At 48.5% G+C, this 17,500-nt stretch overlaps 2 protein-coding genes across 2 annotated transcripts in view; both read left to right on the plus strand.

The window, feature by feature from the left end:
• Nucleotides 1-602: 602 nt before the first annotated feature.
• LOC126574771 (anoctamin-4-like) lies at nt 603-4,291 on the plus strand. The gene is made up of 7 exons (XM_050235136.1): nt 603-752; nt 1,318-2,323; nt 2,403-2,635; nt 2,714-3,338; nt 3,440-3,645; nt 3,714-4,190; nt 4,280-4,291. Exons 1-7 carry the CDS (start codon nt 603-605, stop codon nt 4,289-4,291), a joined length of 2,709 nt encoding a protein of 902 aa, XP_050091093.1.
• A 1,442-nt stretch (nt 4,292-5,733) lies between these two features.
• LOC126569624 (uncharacterized) overlaps nt 5,734-17,500 on the plus strand; it is a 12,386-nt gene continuing 619 nt past the window's right edge. Inside the window, exons 1-4 of the mRNA XM_050226852.1 lie at nt 5,734-5,829; nt 6,862-7,311; nt 13,178-13,293; nt 16,729-17,500. The exon at nt 16,729-17,500 is cut by the window's right edge and continues 39 nt beyond it. Of these exons, the coding sequence (XP_050082809.1) occupies nt 7,227-7,311; nt 13,178-13,293; nt 16,729-17,500 (973 nt within the window). The 5' untranslated portion in view covers nt 5,734-5,829; nt 6,862-7,226. The remainder of the gene's footprint in view (nt 5,830-6,861; nt 7,312-13,177; nt 13,294-16,728) is intronic.

Below are 17,500 nucleotides of genomic sequence, written 5' to 3' on the forward strand. Positions count from 1 at the left end.
GGTAGTATTGAATCCATCCATCCATTTTTTTCCTAACTTAGCTTATTGGATTACAAGGGGAAAATGAAAAAAAATAGCCAAGTTCCTCCTAGACTTTCCGCCATACCTTCAGCCTTTTTTAGTTTTGACGCTGCTGGGACTGTGCACAACATGTTTGCTTCTTTTTTCCTGTTACGTAATGAATCTCGTAAACTTAGATTAAATTTAGATAACGAAAAATAAAACTGACAGCGATAAGTAAAATTTTGGGAATTTGACCACTGTATCAACCCACAATCGCCAAAATAAAGTGACCCATTCCTGAATTATCGAAGCTTTATCTCGGGACCTTCCGAGATTACTCATGGTCAACTCCCTCTGCTTGTTCGCGGAAAGTGTACGCGAAATGGGTTCGCGGTGCGAACCGCTAGCCAGTTGTTTGGAGCAAGTTTCCGCAGGCAGTAGTTCGGACAGTAGCTCGTACGGGCAAGCCAGCCGGAGCTACGGTCAGGTCAGGTGTCGTGTGTTTGTGTCAGTGTCCGATGTCCGATGTCCTTTTATTCTAAGCGTTTTGCCGCTTTGTTGGATCTATCGTGCGCACGTCTGTGTCCCTCAGATAAACCATGATGCAGGACGATCCGTTCGCTGTACCGTCGCAGAAGCAGGAGCTCCGCTTGAGACAGCAGAATCCAATGACAAAAGTTCCCGTAGAGATTGAGATAATACCGGCGACGCCAATTGAGGAGAGGGTAACCACAGGAACGATCCCAACGGTAGTACCAATATCCAAATGCCAAGTTAGTGTGATCCTGAGTAGAGCAAGCAAACTAGGGAGAGAGATTGCGAAAGATATCTAGCTGCTGATAATACCACTACAGCTACGCTTAGTGTCCCTTGCTCCAATCAATCCTGATAGGAATCTTACTATAAGTGTAATGAAACGTCGTTCGTTCTGCAACTTTGCTAATCATACGTAGTCAATCTTAGAATTCAGTTTTCAGCGCCCTGGTTTCATGCTTAGGGCATGAAATGTAAAAATGAGCTGGCGTTCTTAGCTACCGCTGCTAGTGTAAGCGTCTCCTGATAATGTCTGACTCATTTCCATATGCTCTGGCTGATTGCATCCAGCTGCTACCTCATGTGTGACATAATAAGGGTTGCCTTCTTATTTTGCGGTCTGATAGCAAGTTCTTTTGGAGAACTTAACTTGAACGTGCACATATAGTAGAAAACCTAACTAACGTAACCATTTTCCGCGCAAGCATGTATGTTTGCTAACTACTATTTTTGTTTTATTCGACTTCCTCGGCTGCGATTCGAACTCTCATTATCCTTAAGGTCCTCACGACAACCTCCCAAACCGCACAGAGAGGGAGGTACTTCCAGGACCAGAAGCGTGTCGTCGATTACGTGTTGGCATTCAACAGTCCGACCACTACTGATACGGACCAGATCGCACACTCCACGCGCACACTGTTCCAGCAAAACCTTCAGCAGGAGGGTCTACAAATCGAGACGGAAGACTGCCAGGAAATACACTTTGTGAAAATCCACGTCCCGGAGCCGGTGCTGTCGCAATACTGCGAGTTCATGAAGATTAAGATGCCGATGAGGAAGCTGGCGAATCAGGATAAGATCCTCACGCGCGACTTTAGCATCCAGAGCTTGGTCGGTTGGCTGTTCTGCTGGCCGCTGCGTAAGTTCATACGCATCGATCAGGACATCTTTAAGTCGTCCGAGTATCGGCTGCTGTACGAGTACTCGCGTAATAAGCCGTACCTGTTCGATGATCAGGACCCGAACTTCTTCACGCCAAGCGTTCGTATCGCGGTGGTTAACTTCATTCTTAACCGGACGTCCTTCAGCGAGAATCTGGAAGAAAAGACGCATATTGGTATCCGGCGACTTGTTGAGGATGATGTGTATCTGGACGCGTACCCGTTGCACGATGGCTGTACCAAAGTAAATTCGAGGTGCCAGCGGGCGCTGCTGCTGCATGAGTGGGCCCAATTCAGGAAGTGTATCAAGCAGCAGCCGCTCGATCACATCAAGGAATACTTCGGCGTTAATATTGCTATGTACTTCGCCTGGCTCGAATTCTACACACTCATGCTGATACCAGCAGCGATCGCTGGGCTGATTTGCATCTTCTATGGGGTAGTCACTTTCGCGAACAACCAGATCAGCCTGGAGATCTGTAGCGACAACAGCACAATCATGTGCCCTCAGTGCGACGGGAACTGCGATTACTGGTATTTGAACAGCACCTGCTCCATCTCGAAGTTCGCTCACGTCTTCGACAACAATGTGACGATCTTATTCTCCGTCTTCATGTCCATCTGGGGTACAATCTAATGTCTCGTCCCTGTCCCTGCCCTGGTCTTTAAAAGCTGCTACTCCTTCTCTTTCTTGTACGCTTCCAGCCACTATCTATCTGGAAATGTGGAAGAGGTATTCCTCGAAGATACAGCACCGCTGGGGCATTACCGAGTACAGCTCGATGTTGGAGCCACCGCGACCCCAGTACCTTGCGCAGCTGGGCGACAGCAAAGAGACGACTTTCAACATTGTCACCGGCACCCAGGAACCGTCGCCACCGTTTTGGACCAAAAAGCTGCCCAGCTTTGTCTGCAGCTACTCTGTGATCTTCCTCTTTGTAAGTTTGATTGTGTACCCGAGCGCGCTTACCGGAAAATCAAACATCTAAAAAAGGGATGGTTTGTTTGTTTTGTAGATGTTACTGATCGGTGCCGCCGTGTTCGGTATCGTCGTGCTGCGCTTGTCAAAGTTTATCATGCGCTACTTCTTCGCTATACATGATTTATCGACATGGAATATCGCTTTTCCCGTGACGACAGCGATCTTCAATCTGGCAATTTCGACCGTCCTTGCTTACGGCTACAAGCGCGTGGCCGTGTGCATGACCAACGTCGAGTATCGTCGAACGCAAACCGAGTACAACGAGAGCCTCAACCTGAAGATCTATATGTTTGAGTTCGTCAACTACTACAGTTCGATCTTCTACATTGCGCTAGTGAAGGGAAAGTTTCCGGGCTACCCAGGCAAGTACAACCGCATACTGGGAGTGCGACTGGAAGAGTGCAGCCGGGGTGGGTGCATGGTGGAACTGTGCATTCAGTTGGCGATCATCATGATTGGCAAGCAGGCAATCGCTGCATTCAAGGAAAAAGTCTATCCGCTCCTTTTGCAAAAGTTCAAGGAGTTCCGAAGCGTTCTCGCCAACGAGCAGGAAAGTGACGACAGTGACGAGTCGCTGATCACCTACAACCGGTGGGTTAAGGATTTCAATCTGATCAACTGGAACGATCGAAGTCTGTTCAACGAGTACTTAAAAATGGGTAAGCTGGGGATCTCTCAAAGTTACTCTTTGCTCAGCACACGATTCATTGTTTCCTATCCCCTGTTCTTTCCGTTTCTGGCATCCTCCTCATGGCTGCAGTGATACAGTATGGTTTCATCACGATCTTTGTGGTGGCATTTCCGCTGGGGCCACTGTTTGCTCTGCTGAATAACTTAATGGAGACGCGGCTCGATGCGAAAAAGTTCCTGCTCTACTACAAGCGCGCAATACCTCAGCGGGTGCGGGATCTGGGCATCTGGTACAACATTATGCACGTCGTCGGAAAGTTGGCAGTCATCACTAGTGTCTGTAGTGACGGATTTGGAATGCGCACAGTCGTTCCTAAAACAGCTTCCTCTTTACTCACCCGCAGGCCTTTATCATCGGGTTTTCCTCCAACTTCATACCTCGCCTCATGTACCAGCCAGAGGTGGGCACGGATAGAGGCTTCGTCAATCATACGCTTTCCTATTTCAACGTCTCCTACTTCGAGGCCAACGATACACCGCTAGCGAGCAAGTTCACGAACGTCACCATCTGCCGGTACTCGGATTACCGGAATCCACCCGGCCATGAGGAGCAGCACGAGCTGACCTCATTCCACTGGCAGATACTTACTGCTCGGTTGACGTTCGTCGTGATCTATCAGAACCTGGTTAGCTTCCTGCAGATCGTGCTGGCGTGGGCAATTCCAGATGTCCCGGAGTGGCTGCAGGATCAGATCAAGCACGAGCAGTATCTCACAAACGAGCACATCATTGGGCAGGGGAAACTAAAGATGCTGTCTACTTCTACCGCTGCTGCTAGCAACAGTGATGAAGGGGGCGAAATCAACTTCAACCGCCGCTCTGTTCCTTGCACAGAATGCGAAGTCATGACATCGAGCGTCTCACCTAAAACTTATTCCCAAATAACATGACGTGGATTCTGTTCTGCTAGAACTACGAATAGATGATAGAACGACGCTGTAACTACGAAAGTCTAGTGAACTAGTGATATCAATCTTAAGCTGACGTTAGCTCACCATTCGAAGGTCTATTTGTCTAGCTGTCTAATATTTCCTTTTCTCTTTCATTTTATAATAAAAATACTAGTACAGCGAAGAACATCGATGTTCCCGATCATTGCGTGAATTTGTGCCTAAATATATTATAAGAAGCGAAGAGAATAACAATCGAGCATAACCGGAGAACATTAAAATATCCACTTCAACAATGCCATGCAATTGAGAGGCATATTATAACTTCCGCTCTTTTATTGTTTTTTTTTACTATTCTTCCAACATTCACGATCGCAGGTAATATTGAATTGTGTAAACTTTCGTGCGACGAACTTTTGACCTTTCGAATATCTATCTAATTGGGAGGCCCTCCATTCGAGATTATTCACAAGCAAATTGCCTATCATCTGTTGAAAATGACGAACACATCACAGAAATCTGTATTTTATTAGATATCACATGTTTGACGCATTTCTTAAAACTTTCCACTACACATCATCCACAAAGTTACGAGTTTTACGAAAAAAAAACGCGCGCTTCCAGAAAGCGATGGCATGCTCGTTATGGCATTGCAGAAGGAAGAGAGATGGGGAAAATGAAAGATTTCAACGATGTAGCATACAGCGGTTGAAAAAACATTATACATGATTGTAATAATTATTTTTTTTCCTCAAATCTACTTTGTATTTGAATACACCAATTCTGTCCCATAACTATTGAGCTCCATGTACTAACATTATATGCCATGGTTTAAACTAAATAATTTCAACAAGTATCAGTCAATATAGTAGATCAGTCGTAAGTCGTCGCACGCAGCTTCAATGATCGTAAGCCTCACGATCACATCCGCAACTTTGTTAAACACAACCACCAGTTTACCTTTTTTCTGCAAAACATAAACGAGGAAGCAGGATGGAGGCGAAACATTTGTGCAGCCTTCTCGCTTCCTCAAAGAAAAGGATTTAAAAAAAAATTCCAAAATGTTATTGTAAATTAAAATTATTGAAATTATCTGCTGACTTGTTGAATCTTCCAACTAAGCTTTCTGGAATCAATGAAATAATCTACTTGTTATAATAATAAAACGTTCATGTAACCATCCGAAAACCATCTTCACAAAGCATCAGGGTGCAAAAAATAATGTAGGGCTCCGTTTGTTACCTCCAATGTTAGCAATTTCCCTTCCCACCATGACTACCCTACCACCATGGGTTCGGTGATCGGGAATGATCTACGGAGAGAAGAATCATTAGCGCAGCATAAAACATCGACCGCAGATCAACACAGCCACACTAACACAACCTCAAGGTGTGTGAGAGTGTGTGTAGGGTGGCTGTGAACGCATTGAGACAACCGGCGGCGACATAGATCATCTCCGCTTTACCAGCATCATCATCACTTTACCGAGAACCATCGATCCGTCCAAGCGCGCCCGTTTCGCGAGGCAGAGCTAGCGCGTCGTCGTGCCGTGTCGTGGCTGTTAGCGTGCGTGCGTACCTGCGCCCACCGTTCGTTTCATTTCATTTCGTTCGATTTCACCCCGCTGCTGCTGGCTGCATTCTATTGGCAACACGCGGAACATCATCACCAACCCAGAGCCCCGACGACGTGGTCGCTCTAGAGGCAGCAGAACGCGTTGCAAATCCGTCTTCTTTTTTTGTTTAATTTAGACGACAACGACAAACGACGGTGGCGTGTCGCGACGGGCCGTGTGCGTTTGCGATATCGTGTGCAGCTGGTGTTTGTGTGTAGAGTTGGGGGAGGGGGGGGGGGGGGGGGTTTGTGGGTTTCACCTTGGGCTTGGTGGTTGCCTGACGACTTATCAGCAGGTACCGCAGAACGGCAACGTCGACGACGACGGCACCAGATGTTGTTAGGGCGACGCACAGCTCACCACGATTCGGCACAGCGCGGTCAGTAGTCACAGAGAGGACAGCGCGCAGCGGACATCGTAGACCATCACCACCCACCGCCTCTTTCTTCGGCTTCGGTTCGATCCGTAGCAGCGAGCCAGCCACCACCAGCGCGCACACAACGTTCCGTGTTGGCGCTTTCGCATTCGTCGTCGACATCGTAGAGCCCTTTGCTCGAGAAATAACCACCGCGACAAGAGGAGCAACCGTCGTCTTCATCGTCATCGTTGAGTTGTCGTTGTTGTTGTTGTTGTTGGTGCTGCGGTGGTGTCTCCTCGATGATACTTCAGCCCTCCGGTGCTGCCGTTGCTGCCCGGATCATCGGATCAGCAGGCCCCAGGTGCTGACGGTGTGTGAGCGCAGAGAAGAAGGCGGATGAGGCGAGATCGCATCCGACCAGCAGAAACAGCGGATTGTGCGCAGAAAAGAAGTAGGAAGCAAGCAAGCGAAGAAAACAAACAAAGCGAACGTACGAGGAAGTTGTCTCTTTTGATTGAACGGTCATCCCCTGGTGTTGTGTGCGTGTGTATGGCTGGGTGTCCGGTTAGTGGACAACCCCGTTCGCAACCCCTTTTTTAACACCCCCATCCAAATTGGTGCTTCCCCAGAGTGATCCACACGAAATCATCCCGTGAAAAAAGTGAAATCGAATCCGAAGATAATTCCCATACGTGCGTGTTTTTTTTTCTATTGCTATCCACGTGTGTGTGCGATTGTAAAACAAAACAATCGAACACACATACAACGAAAGCGAACAAACGCGACGACACGGTACGCGGTGGTGGGCTGTGAATGCATCGCAGCAGCACTGTAGTGAAGTGAAGTGAGAAGAAGAGAGGAAGAAGCACGAATCCACCTTTCGGCGGTTGTGTATTGGAGGGAGACGAGGGTGACACGACGGACCCTTGAGGCGCAGCATAAACGGAGGTGCGTCATCATCATCACAGCTCTCGATCCCGTCCAAACAGGCAAAATGTTGAAGAACAAAGCAAGCGAGGAAAAGATTGACACGCTGCTGTCCAAAAGCCAAATACCGATCATCGATCTCGCACACTGTGGTAAGTAGAAAGGCCACACTCCCTGGCAGGCAGGGGATGGGATGCATGGTGTGTACATGATTTATGGATGACTCACTCGCGACAGACAGGGCGGCCTCGTGATGGCGCGGGATCAAATGATGATGTCTTCGATCACCTCCAGACGAGCGCCATTTATTAGCGCTCGCGCCAGTTACCAGTCGGGCGGTGATCGTGTGATCGATCGAACAAACGGGGTCAGCACCCCATTCGAGGGTTGCAGGGTATGCAAATTGTAATTCAATTGACCCTCTCCCGTAGCTGATCTCTCGGTCTCGGTCGCTAGGTAATGGAAGCTGCCATCGGTGTGAACTGCCATTGCGGGCAATTCACTCGTGTGCGGACGAATTCGCGTTGCGTGACACGATACACCGTGATGAAGGCACACCGCACCAAAACGAGGGCCCAACCCTATCGGTCGATCGATCGAGATCGTTGGCTGATTGATGATTTAATTGACCTGCATCATCATCATCAGCAGCAGCGAGGTTGTTATGTAAAGCATGCCAGAAGCAACGCTGATCGTCGATGGCGACTACGACGCGCCCACGACGCAATCGCGGGGTTCTGCGATGAGCGACAATCGGAAAAAAACCGCAGACGACTGAATCATCTCGCTTTCGGGGACACCCATACACCCAAAGAATCACCGGTGATCGTCGTTTAGCGCGAAAAACCATCCACGAAAGAGGAGAATCTCTTGTCCGTCCACGGTCAGGGGTTTATCCCATGGACATCGGCGTGCTGGTGACACCTCTGTTGGTCGCGCATCTCACGCGCTGAGTGAATATGTGTCGCGAGAGGAGGGAACGGGTTGACGGAAACAAAGCGGCCGCTATTTTGCCCCTATCCAGGTCATTGCCATTGCAAAACGGCTAGGCGCATGGTAACACACGGTGGCCTCTGGCATCGTTCGTTCGCTCATTCCGGTGACCGGCGTAAAGCGACGGCCAATCCAATCATTAAATCAACAAAACAAACGATAAGCCGCCCCAGCAGCAGCAGTAACTCAGCGCGCTGCAACCTAGCTGCCTAGAGTCGTCGGTGGCGCTACGCTGGAAGGCCTGTCCCCCCCATTACCGCACACCGTAGGAACTTTTCAACGGAAGGATTTGTATCGACGAACCAAACGCACGTTTTAATACGTCCATCATGATCCGCAAGCAAACGAACGGCGGCCAGAAGAGGGTTGGGGTTTTTGTTTACGATCGATTCGATCGAGTCGCCGGCAGTCCATTAGCTGCCAGTTCGTCTCGCCGTTCCAAGAACCGATGGTGATCCTCTGGTGACCAGATCTAGGTGGTGGCGATCCGCGTTCCGTGCTCGTTTCGTTAGTCTTCGCTGCTACCGCCTTTTGCGTCACGCGTCGGCGATCAGCCGATCACGATCGTTTACCGGCTCATAATCGAGCCTAGCACGTGAGCCAAAGCCGTGATGAGTAGCCTTCCTTGGACGGCTCTACCTCGAAGGCGCTAAAAGGAAATTGGCACAAACGGCGGGCAGTGGGTGGACCGGCACCGGCCAGGCCGGGTATGTAGTTTAGTCATTTTCATCATGTTGTTCACTGCTGGCATCAGGGCGCAGTTGTGTGCTGCATTCGGATTGTTTGTGTGGCGTACCGACTGGACCGACTGGACTGGACGGGGCCAAGACGCCACCCCGGAACGAACGCGGCCCACATCACTTGCGGTAGTATAGTTAATGCGCATTCCGCGTTCCGCGCGCGCGTTCTCCGTGGTGTGGGGGAGATTTCTCGTCAAACTGGTTCGCGCGCCACAAAGGTGCAGCTCCCCGTGCCTCTGTTGCATTGTCTTCGAACCCGCTATTAGCTGTGTTTGGCCTGCGATAACAAAGGTTGTGGCCGTTGCTAATACGCCCCGAAAGCGGTTTGTTTGGGGCGCCATGAACTGGAGTTTAGTTTTAGTTTTCCTTCCTTCACCACATTATGCTGAGCACACTTCATTTCCTTCCTAAATGGTTGGTGGTTGCTCTTGTCGCGTGTTAATTGGGTGGAGGTGGACACGGTTTGGTAGCACATAAACGCGCCAAACGGTGCCTAATGTTGTCTCAACAAATCGATCACACTTTGAGAAGTGGACGGGGACCGGTTTGTTTCAATTTTTCTCGCCCATGCTCTGCTCGTACTCGTTCCCATTACGAGCTAGGGATTTTCCGGAGTTGCACCTCACACTTTCACTTCCCTTTTTGATGCCCACGCACACTTGGCTCGATTGGCAATAACCAGGGGGGTGGGGGGTGGTCTACACTCATTGCCACAGGTGTGTTCCTTTTCCTTTAGCAACAGGCACCACCAGGCACCAGCATGATCGCATGATTCGGAGCTAAATCAACACCTTCATCACCGTCCCTTTCGCTGCTGGCTCTCATGGCCGTTGCAACGTCCACCGGCAATTCGTTGGAGTTTTTTTTTATGACAATCTGCTGGTCCACTCCCGGCCAATCATACTACCATGATCAAAAATAAATCGGAATTTTGAATTTATTCCTCGCGGGCTTATCATTTTTGAATTCTGTTTTTTTATTACGTTGATGGCTCTATTAGTGATATACATGCCAAGTTTCAGCTTGCCAGCTCTTCATTTACGTTTACAGCAGAGATTTGTTTGCATTAAGTTTTTACGTCAAGGCGATTTTTAAAATGGATTCAAAACATGAACAACGATAAAAATTAAATTGAGTGTTCCGACACATTAAAAATGATACAAAAGTGTTATGGTGACAATACTCTATCGAAAACAAAGGTGTACCTGTGGTATGAACGCTTTAAAAGTGGTCGTGAGGCTGTTGAGGACGATTGTCGTCCTGTAAGGCCATTGACATCCAAAACTGACGAAAACGTTGATGAAATCCGAAAATTGTCGATCGGAAAGCGCAAATTGACGATAAGGGAGATAGCTGAGACCACCAACATATCATTTGAATCAATCCGCAAAAAAAAAATCTGCCTTGGTGGGGTTACAACTCGTGGATTCTCCATGAAGATAATGCGCCATCTCATAATGCGTTGATTTTTCGAGAGTTTCTCGTCAAAAACAATCCCAATACCATTCAACAACCGGCCAATTAACGTGATATCGTATCATGTGGCTTCTGCCTATTCAATTGACTCAAAAAACCACTACCAAGAACTCGTTTTGAGAGTGTGGAAACGAAAAAGCAAAAATCGCCGGAGGCACTAAAGACTATAACAAAAACTGACTTCCAGAAAAGTTTTGAAGAGTGGATCAAACGCTGGCACAAGTGCATTGCATCCGACGGGGACTACTTTGAAGGGGACAATTTGAATTTTGAAGAAAAAACAAGTACTTTTCTTTTTATGACAAAATTCCGGTTTATTTTTGATCATGGTAGTAAATCACTTCACCATTAGCGTGACATCCGCCTTCTCGTTCGCCTGGTGGTGGTGCCTGGATTCGGAAGCACCAGTGAGGGTCCCTCGATATTGCTAATCCCCCCGGGGGACAGGGCGAACGGGGAGTGGAACCTTGGTGAAAGTGTTAAAATAAGGCCAGGGAACGGAGGATGGGTTGTTGGGAGCTTTTGCTAAAAATACGTCTCTTATCAATTGCGCGCACTTCACCCCAAAGAAAATCCCGACCGGTGTGCTGTTCCACTCCCCTCTCTACTGCTGTGGATTTTTATCAAATCCATGCCAAAGGAACGGCCCGCGGTGTCTTATCAGGTACCGTAGCAAAAAGGGCGTGCGCGAAACAAAACACAGGTCCCCCATTTTTCACGCGGTATCACGCTTGAACATCCTCTTGTTCTTCTACCGCGCAACTCACGTCCATGCTGGAAGTCCAGAGAGCATTCCTGAACTTTGTGCGCGATAACAATCACGTTAATCCCTGCCCGTGGTGGTGGCGGTAGATGTGTGTTGTTCCCCGTTGGTGCGGAACATAAACCAAATGTGTCAACCAAGGTGCGACAGTGAGGCCTTCGCTTCGTTGGCCTAGAACGGGATTATGTCGGTCATCAGCCGACATTGGTCAACACATCGTCACCTGCTACGCTCTTGGAAGATCCGGGAACAACATTGAAGTGTTTTTTTTACGGTTTTTGATCCCAAAAAAAAACAAAGAAGAACCCAGCCACCGGATTCCTGGGGAATCTGTTCGTCATTCTCGACTGATCTTTGACCGAGGTTGGACCCACACGGGAGGAAGGTTAATACACTTCCCGTTCTAGCCCGCGATAGCGAGTGCACTGATAATATGTCTCCCCCCGGTCACAGGATCCGCTCGAATGGAAACACTCGTTGGATTAATCTTTTGAAGTTGGTTTTTGGTTGAAAGATTACTTTAACCTTTCGAACTCCGCGACGCGCCAAGGCGTTGATTAGTTTATAAAATGATTAACACCACCCCGTCGCCACGGTCGGTTATCATTGGCCGGCTCCGTAGGGAATTTCGTTTGGCAAAATTTAAGCCAAAAACTGTGCAAAGTCAAGATGGCGAAGCCACGAACGTTTACTGTGGACCAAGGGGGTTTCGGAACAACTTTAATGTCGGTTTATACGCCCGGCGTGCTATTCTGTCCACTGTGGTGGTGACGACGGTTTTTAAAGACTTCATTTGAGTCATCCAGTGGATTCTTTATCATCACTGCCTACCCCCCACACCCCATCGCCTTCCTTCACTTCCGTTTGCCTTTTGGAGCTTTCCCGGGGCCTCGGGTGTCTTATCAGCCGGCGGCGACCGCGGTGGCGGCCCTGGCGACGACGTTACCACCACAACCCGGCGGTGTGTGCGCTGTCATGAGATGGTGCGGCACTTCCTGCCGTCCCTTCCTTCCTTCCTTCCCTTTTTTTTTATTGCGCCGGAAATGGCAACCGATGACGACGTTCTGCGGTAGTCTTAAATTCCATTGCCATTCCCAGGTCCCCCCCCACTCTAACTGTGTCATTTCGTGACGATGTACGGGCAATCGTGATGCGGCGTGATGTGATCATTCAAATCAAGCTGTCATCATGTCAATCTTGCTTCGCAGCGAACGAGAGAGCGATTGCGTATCTGGACGGGCAAAGTGGCATCGTATCTTGCTTCTTGCTATCGAAAAATCGTAAGAGATCGACAGAAAATGACTTAAGAATTAGTACTTTCCAGTGCATGACACAAACCACGGTGACAGGTCGTAAACATTTGATTTTCGAATCCATTCGAGAAAGATAGCGCTCAGTGGTGCTTGAAAGGTGGAAAATATTTCCGGCCAGGAGCCTTTCGTGATGGAGGAAACTGGAAAAGGATTCACTAGTGGGAGATGCATTACGTTTATGCATCGTTAACGGGGTTTTTATGACGCACGAATGATCGATCGATAGAAATGGTTTGAGTGTTTCCATATTTATTCAATTGCCATTGGAACTGCCTTTTAAATGTTCCTCCTGGAACCCTGGATTCATGAGGGAAGCGCGCGAATTCTGTATCACGATTGGCATGATCGCGATCTCGCGACTTCTTATGTCACCAGGCACCGGGCACCTTATTACATAACTTCTGACTACTGAAGTCAATCCAGCCGTCTGGACTTACTTGCCATCGATTGATCGATCGTGTCTCGTAGCGTAGAATTGTTGCAATTTAGAATGTAAGTTCACCATTGTCCGTCACGTGGATGTCGTTAGGTAATTGGAAACACTCCAGACTCCAGGCGTTGCCTGTTCGCTCGGACTTCACTTTGACAAGATCTGCTCGAGAGGCTCGAGGGGAAATACCGGAGATCCCCAATGAATGCACATCAATTAATTCTTTTCCGACATGTGTTTTTTTTTTTGTTTCTTTTTTTGCTGTTCTCGGTGCTGCTGCTGGTGCTTGATGTGGTCCCCCAGGAACGGAGGAATGTCCCATTCGATCGGTAGTGAACCGTGTCGGCCATCAGCTGCACAAGGCACTAGCCGAGAAAGGCATCGCGCTGCTGGTGAACCATGGGATCTCGGAAGAAAAGGTAAGTGGCCAGCTTGTGTCTTGTGCCCTCACAACACTACACAAGCGTAAACTATTTTCATAATTAAGTAAGATCGTCTAACAGAGAAGGTTCAAGTTCAAGGTCTCATGAGCAATAAGGACCTTGAGTATGGGCATCAGGTTCTTTTGTGTGATAGTAAAGGCGTTTGCCTTCCTCTGCACACGCGCCTTGCATTGTTAGTCTCGTGGTCAGCATTGTCGCCATATGGACAATGATTTATCGACACAGATACATCCTACAAGAAGAAGCTACACTGGGGTAGCACTACACGTGACATCTTGCTGCTTCCCTCCCTCCCCTTAATGTACCATTGCGATAACAGACACCTCCAGACAAAAGAACGATGTTTCTACGAATGGCAAAGAATGATAAGCGCGCGTGATGTACCCTTCGTTAGTAGACAACTAGATAAAAAAGCTGACGCCCGAAAAACGTCAAAAATTCATTTAAATTCTCTTAAATCCCACCGCTAAGCGTCAGCTTAACGGTGGTATCTGTTGTGGAACGCCGTCTAGCTTCTTTTCCGGTACGCCCGAAGAAGGATTACCACCCGATAATTGCGCATTTACGGGTGAGGCGAACGAACGTCATCGAAACTAACCTTTCAAAATGCAATCACGCAAATCCGGCGTACCGACTGTGTCAACACCAGCCAAGGTTGACCAGCAAACGCGGCGGGTTGAGGGACGTGTCTGTCATCGTCTGCTGCTGCTTCTGCTACTAACTCATCTGCTTATGCTGCACCTTTGTTGTCCTCGAAGCGCAAAGCATCGCAATTTCGGCTCGGTGGCGAGAGGGATAGAGAAATGAAAATATTCACTTCTGCAATATCCGCTCCGTTCGATCACAACAATTCATTGCAATGATAATACCCCATAGCACCTGGTGCTGTGTGGCAGGTGCACCAAGAAGCGCCGACATCATAAGGCCAATCTTGGGGAACCAGAGACTGGTTCCGATTTGGTTTATGTGCTACCGGTCTAGACGATAAACATGGACAAAAGCGACGAGTGATTGCTACCCTGATCCCCCGCTCTACCGTCTTGGACTCGACGACGACGATTCGGGCAGACGACGGCCACGCGGTGTTTATACAAGCTTCGCGCCAAAAAGGTTGGGCGGCTTCCGGAAATCCCGCTTCTCCACTTGCTTGTTTTGCGTTCCCTCCGGTCACTTTGGCTCCGGGTGATGGGAATAGAGGGCTGGCATGTTTTGGAATAATTATCGTTTCATAAAGCGTAGAGCGAAGTCATCTAAATGCCATCAGAAGCTCTATCGGAGCGTTCTAATCTTTGTTTATCGTCGCCGCGGCGTGGCGTCTAGAGCTTCAGTTTCTGTGAGAAGCGTGTTATGCCTTTTGTCCATCAGCTAGCACGCTAACCAATTAATTCATTTATTCCTTGATGCTTAATTCCCTCTTTGAAAACGACAACATTTCTATTGCAAAAGCTGCTCGGTGCAAGGTGCTCCTGATGCAGGTGTTTGCTCATAGGACCAATCAGTTCAGGACATGTCGTGTCGTGCTGTCGGTGCTCATAAATGGTTTTCGTGGGATTCGCAGATCGCTTTAGCCGGAATGTGCCTTTCCGATGACTTTGTGGTGATTCCCAAAATGTTGCCACTTCGTCTGCACTCCCTTCGGCTGCAATAAGGTTTTGTGGTGTTCATCGCTCCCAATTACCTACGTCGCATGTCACAGATTTACGAGTTTCACTTACCTCCCAGCACCACTGGCGGTTGGGGTGGTTGTTCGTGGAGTGGAAAATTTTAATTTCAAAACATTACCCTCCAACCCTACCGGGCGATCCTGGCCTGCCTTGCCCCTGCAATAAATGGTGGGGTCTAGACAGATGACTGACTAATGCAGTGAAGGCCAACGCTTTTGTGGAACAATATTAAATCTACAGAGTGTACGAAAATACGTGGAATATCTGTTTATTCCATTTGAAAGCCAGTTTTTGATTCCTATTTCGTTCCATAAAGAGCAATCAAGAAAATCTCTTGACGAACCAATAATTGGCAATTAAAATCGAGATTCTTTTCATTTCGAATTCCAACTCTATTTCATCTCCTTCGCAGTAATCCTCGTCTGATAAAACACACTATTGGCAGTGCGTTTCAAGACTTCTTGCGATACGGTTTCTTTTTATTTCCCCATACTAAAGCGTGCCAAAGTGGCGATTGTCAAATTGGATTGGCCAGAAATCGCACGGAACCAAATCAGGCGAATAGGCTTGTAGCGAAAAGATATGAGTCGAGTTTTTATAATGAAATATGAAATGTTGCTTTATCGCGATGAAGGAACAAAGAGCTCGCGGCCCTTGGCTATAAATCCAAGACTACAAAAAGTTGGAGTCTAAGCAATTTTGTGTAAGATACTTTCTTTTTTTATTAAACAGTTGAAACAAAGTCATATAAATCATTCGATCCCTTGCTTTTACTCTATCATATACCAGAGTTATCATACTCTCTGTGAATCAATCTTGGTATTCCTCTTGCCTGCGAGTTGTGCTGCCCTGGTTACCACCTGTGGTTACTATATTTTCTTTGATCTAGCGTTTTTTTAAGTAATTTTGATTCCCTTTTAATCCGTCAAATTTAGTTGGATCCTAGAAGGCAGCGAAATTATTACGATTACACAGCATACACCATTTTATTTAAAACATTTTAGGGCTTAAATAAGTATATTGGTTGGATAAAAACAGCTCGATTTTATTCGCGATATACTTATCACCTGGCCACCACTGGATTGAAGGACGATTATCGTTCGCAAAATGAACTCCGCGTGGCGTGTGGCGCGGTTGAAGTCTACACAACGAAGCACCCCGTTTTGATCTTGAACCCATTTCCATGCCAATGAAAATGGCCTTTTGGGAGACGAAGCCTCACAAAATGTTGTTGTGTACTTGCGGCATGAGCGTCACGATTTGTTTGAAAACAAACCGGCGAACCGGCAGACCGATGGATGGTACACCAAGGTAGCAAAAAGCAAGAAAATGTCCTTAAAACACAACTGGCGAACTGACGAACCGACGAACCGACGAACCGGAATAGTAAGGGGAGGCCGCGGCTTGTGACAGACCCGTCTGCACGTCTGGAAGGGCTAAAGTTTTTACGATCTTCACGAAATTGTAGTTGAATTAGTGTCGCTCCCCCCAGTGGATGGGACAGAGGCCACACTGTAAGGGGGAGAGTGCGCGGCTACTTGTTGGAAATGGGTCCCCGATGTTCACTTCGCTTCTTCGGAACGGATACTTAATGATGTCGCTGCACGGCGATGTTTACATTGCGCCATCCGTTGTGGCCCTCCCCCCACTCCCCCCACCGTTGGGCAAGGCCATTGAACTCGGGCGTCTATTTTTGACATTTTAACTAATCTCTCCCTAATCTCTCTTCCCCTCGGCCTCGATACAGATGAAGCTCGCGTACGGTCACCTGGACGATTTCTGCAAGCTCTCGGATGGCACGAAGGAGACGTACCTGCGCCAGGGTGAAACGAACCACGGTTACATCAAGCCGGGCCAGGAACGATTCGATGGCAAATCGAAGGACCTGCGCCACACCTACAACATCTGCACGCTGAAACCGGAAGATGGTGCACTGCCGGATGAGCCGCTGCCCGGCTTCCGGGAACACATGTCCGATTTGGCGACGGATTTCAAGCGCCTGTCGGCGCTCCTGCTACAAGCACTGGCCGTCGGTATGGAGCTACCGTACTCGTACTTTGTCGAGAAGCATCGCCACATACTGGACGGCGAGGGGGAGAACCAGTCCACATTCCGCCTGCTCTACTATCCGCCGCTGATCGAGGACGATGGAAAGAATGAGTTGCTGCGGGGTACGTGCAAGTACAGCCAGCAGCGCTGTACCAAGGACGAGATCGACCTATCGCTCCCCGAGGACTATCGTGCCCGGGTACGTGAGGAACAGGAAGCACTCGAGCAGCAGGAGCAGCAGGTGACACGTTGTGGGGCGCACGCCGATTACGGAACCTTTACGCTGCTCGCCCAAGACTCGGAGGGGGGACTGGAGGTGAAGCTGCCTGGGACGGATCGGTGGAAACGTGTTGGTCATCTGCCCGGTGCGATCCTCATTAATGCCGGTGAACTGTTGGCGACGTGGACAGGCGAAAAGATCAGTGCGCTGCAGCACCGGGTGATCATACCGAGCGAAGAATCGATCCGTA

This window comes from Anopheles aquasalis, chromosome 2 (genome assembly GCF_943734665.1).
Source record: "Anopheles aquasalis chromosome 2, idAnoAquaMG_Q_19, whole genome shotgun sequence".
Classification (NCBI taxonomy): domain Eukaryota; kingdom Metazoa; phylum Arthropoda; class Insecta; order Diptera; family Culicidae; genus Anopheles; species Anopheles aquasalis.

What these genes read in the sequence shown, in the direction of transcription:
- LOC126574771 (XM_050235136.1), top strand. Translation starts at nt 603, where the DNA reads ATGATGCAGGACGATCCGTTCGCTGTACCGTCGCAGAAGCAGGAGCTC. An exon ending in CCACAGGAACGATCCCAACG is followed by an intron (nt 753 to 1,317) that starts GTAGTACCAATA and finishes ATTATCCTTAAG; the next exon opens with GTCCTCACGACAACCTCCCA. An exon ending in ACTCTGTGATCTTCCTCTTT is followed by an intron (nt 2,636 to 2,713) that starts GTAAGTTTGATT and finishes TTTGTTTTGTAG; the next exon opens with ATGTTACTGATCGGTGCCGC.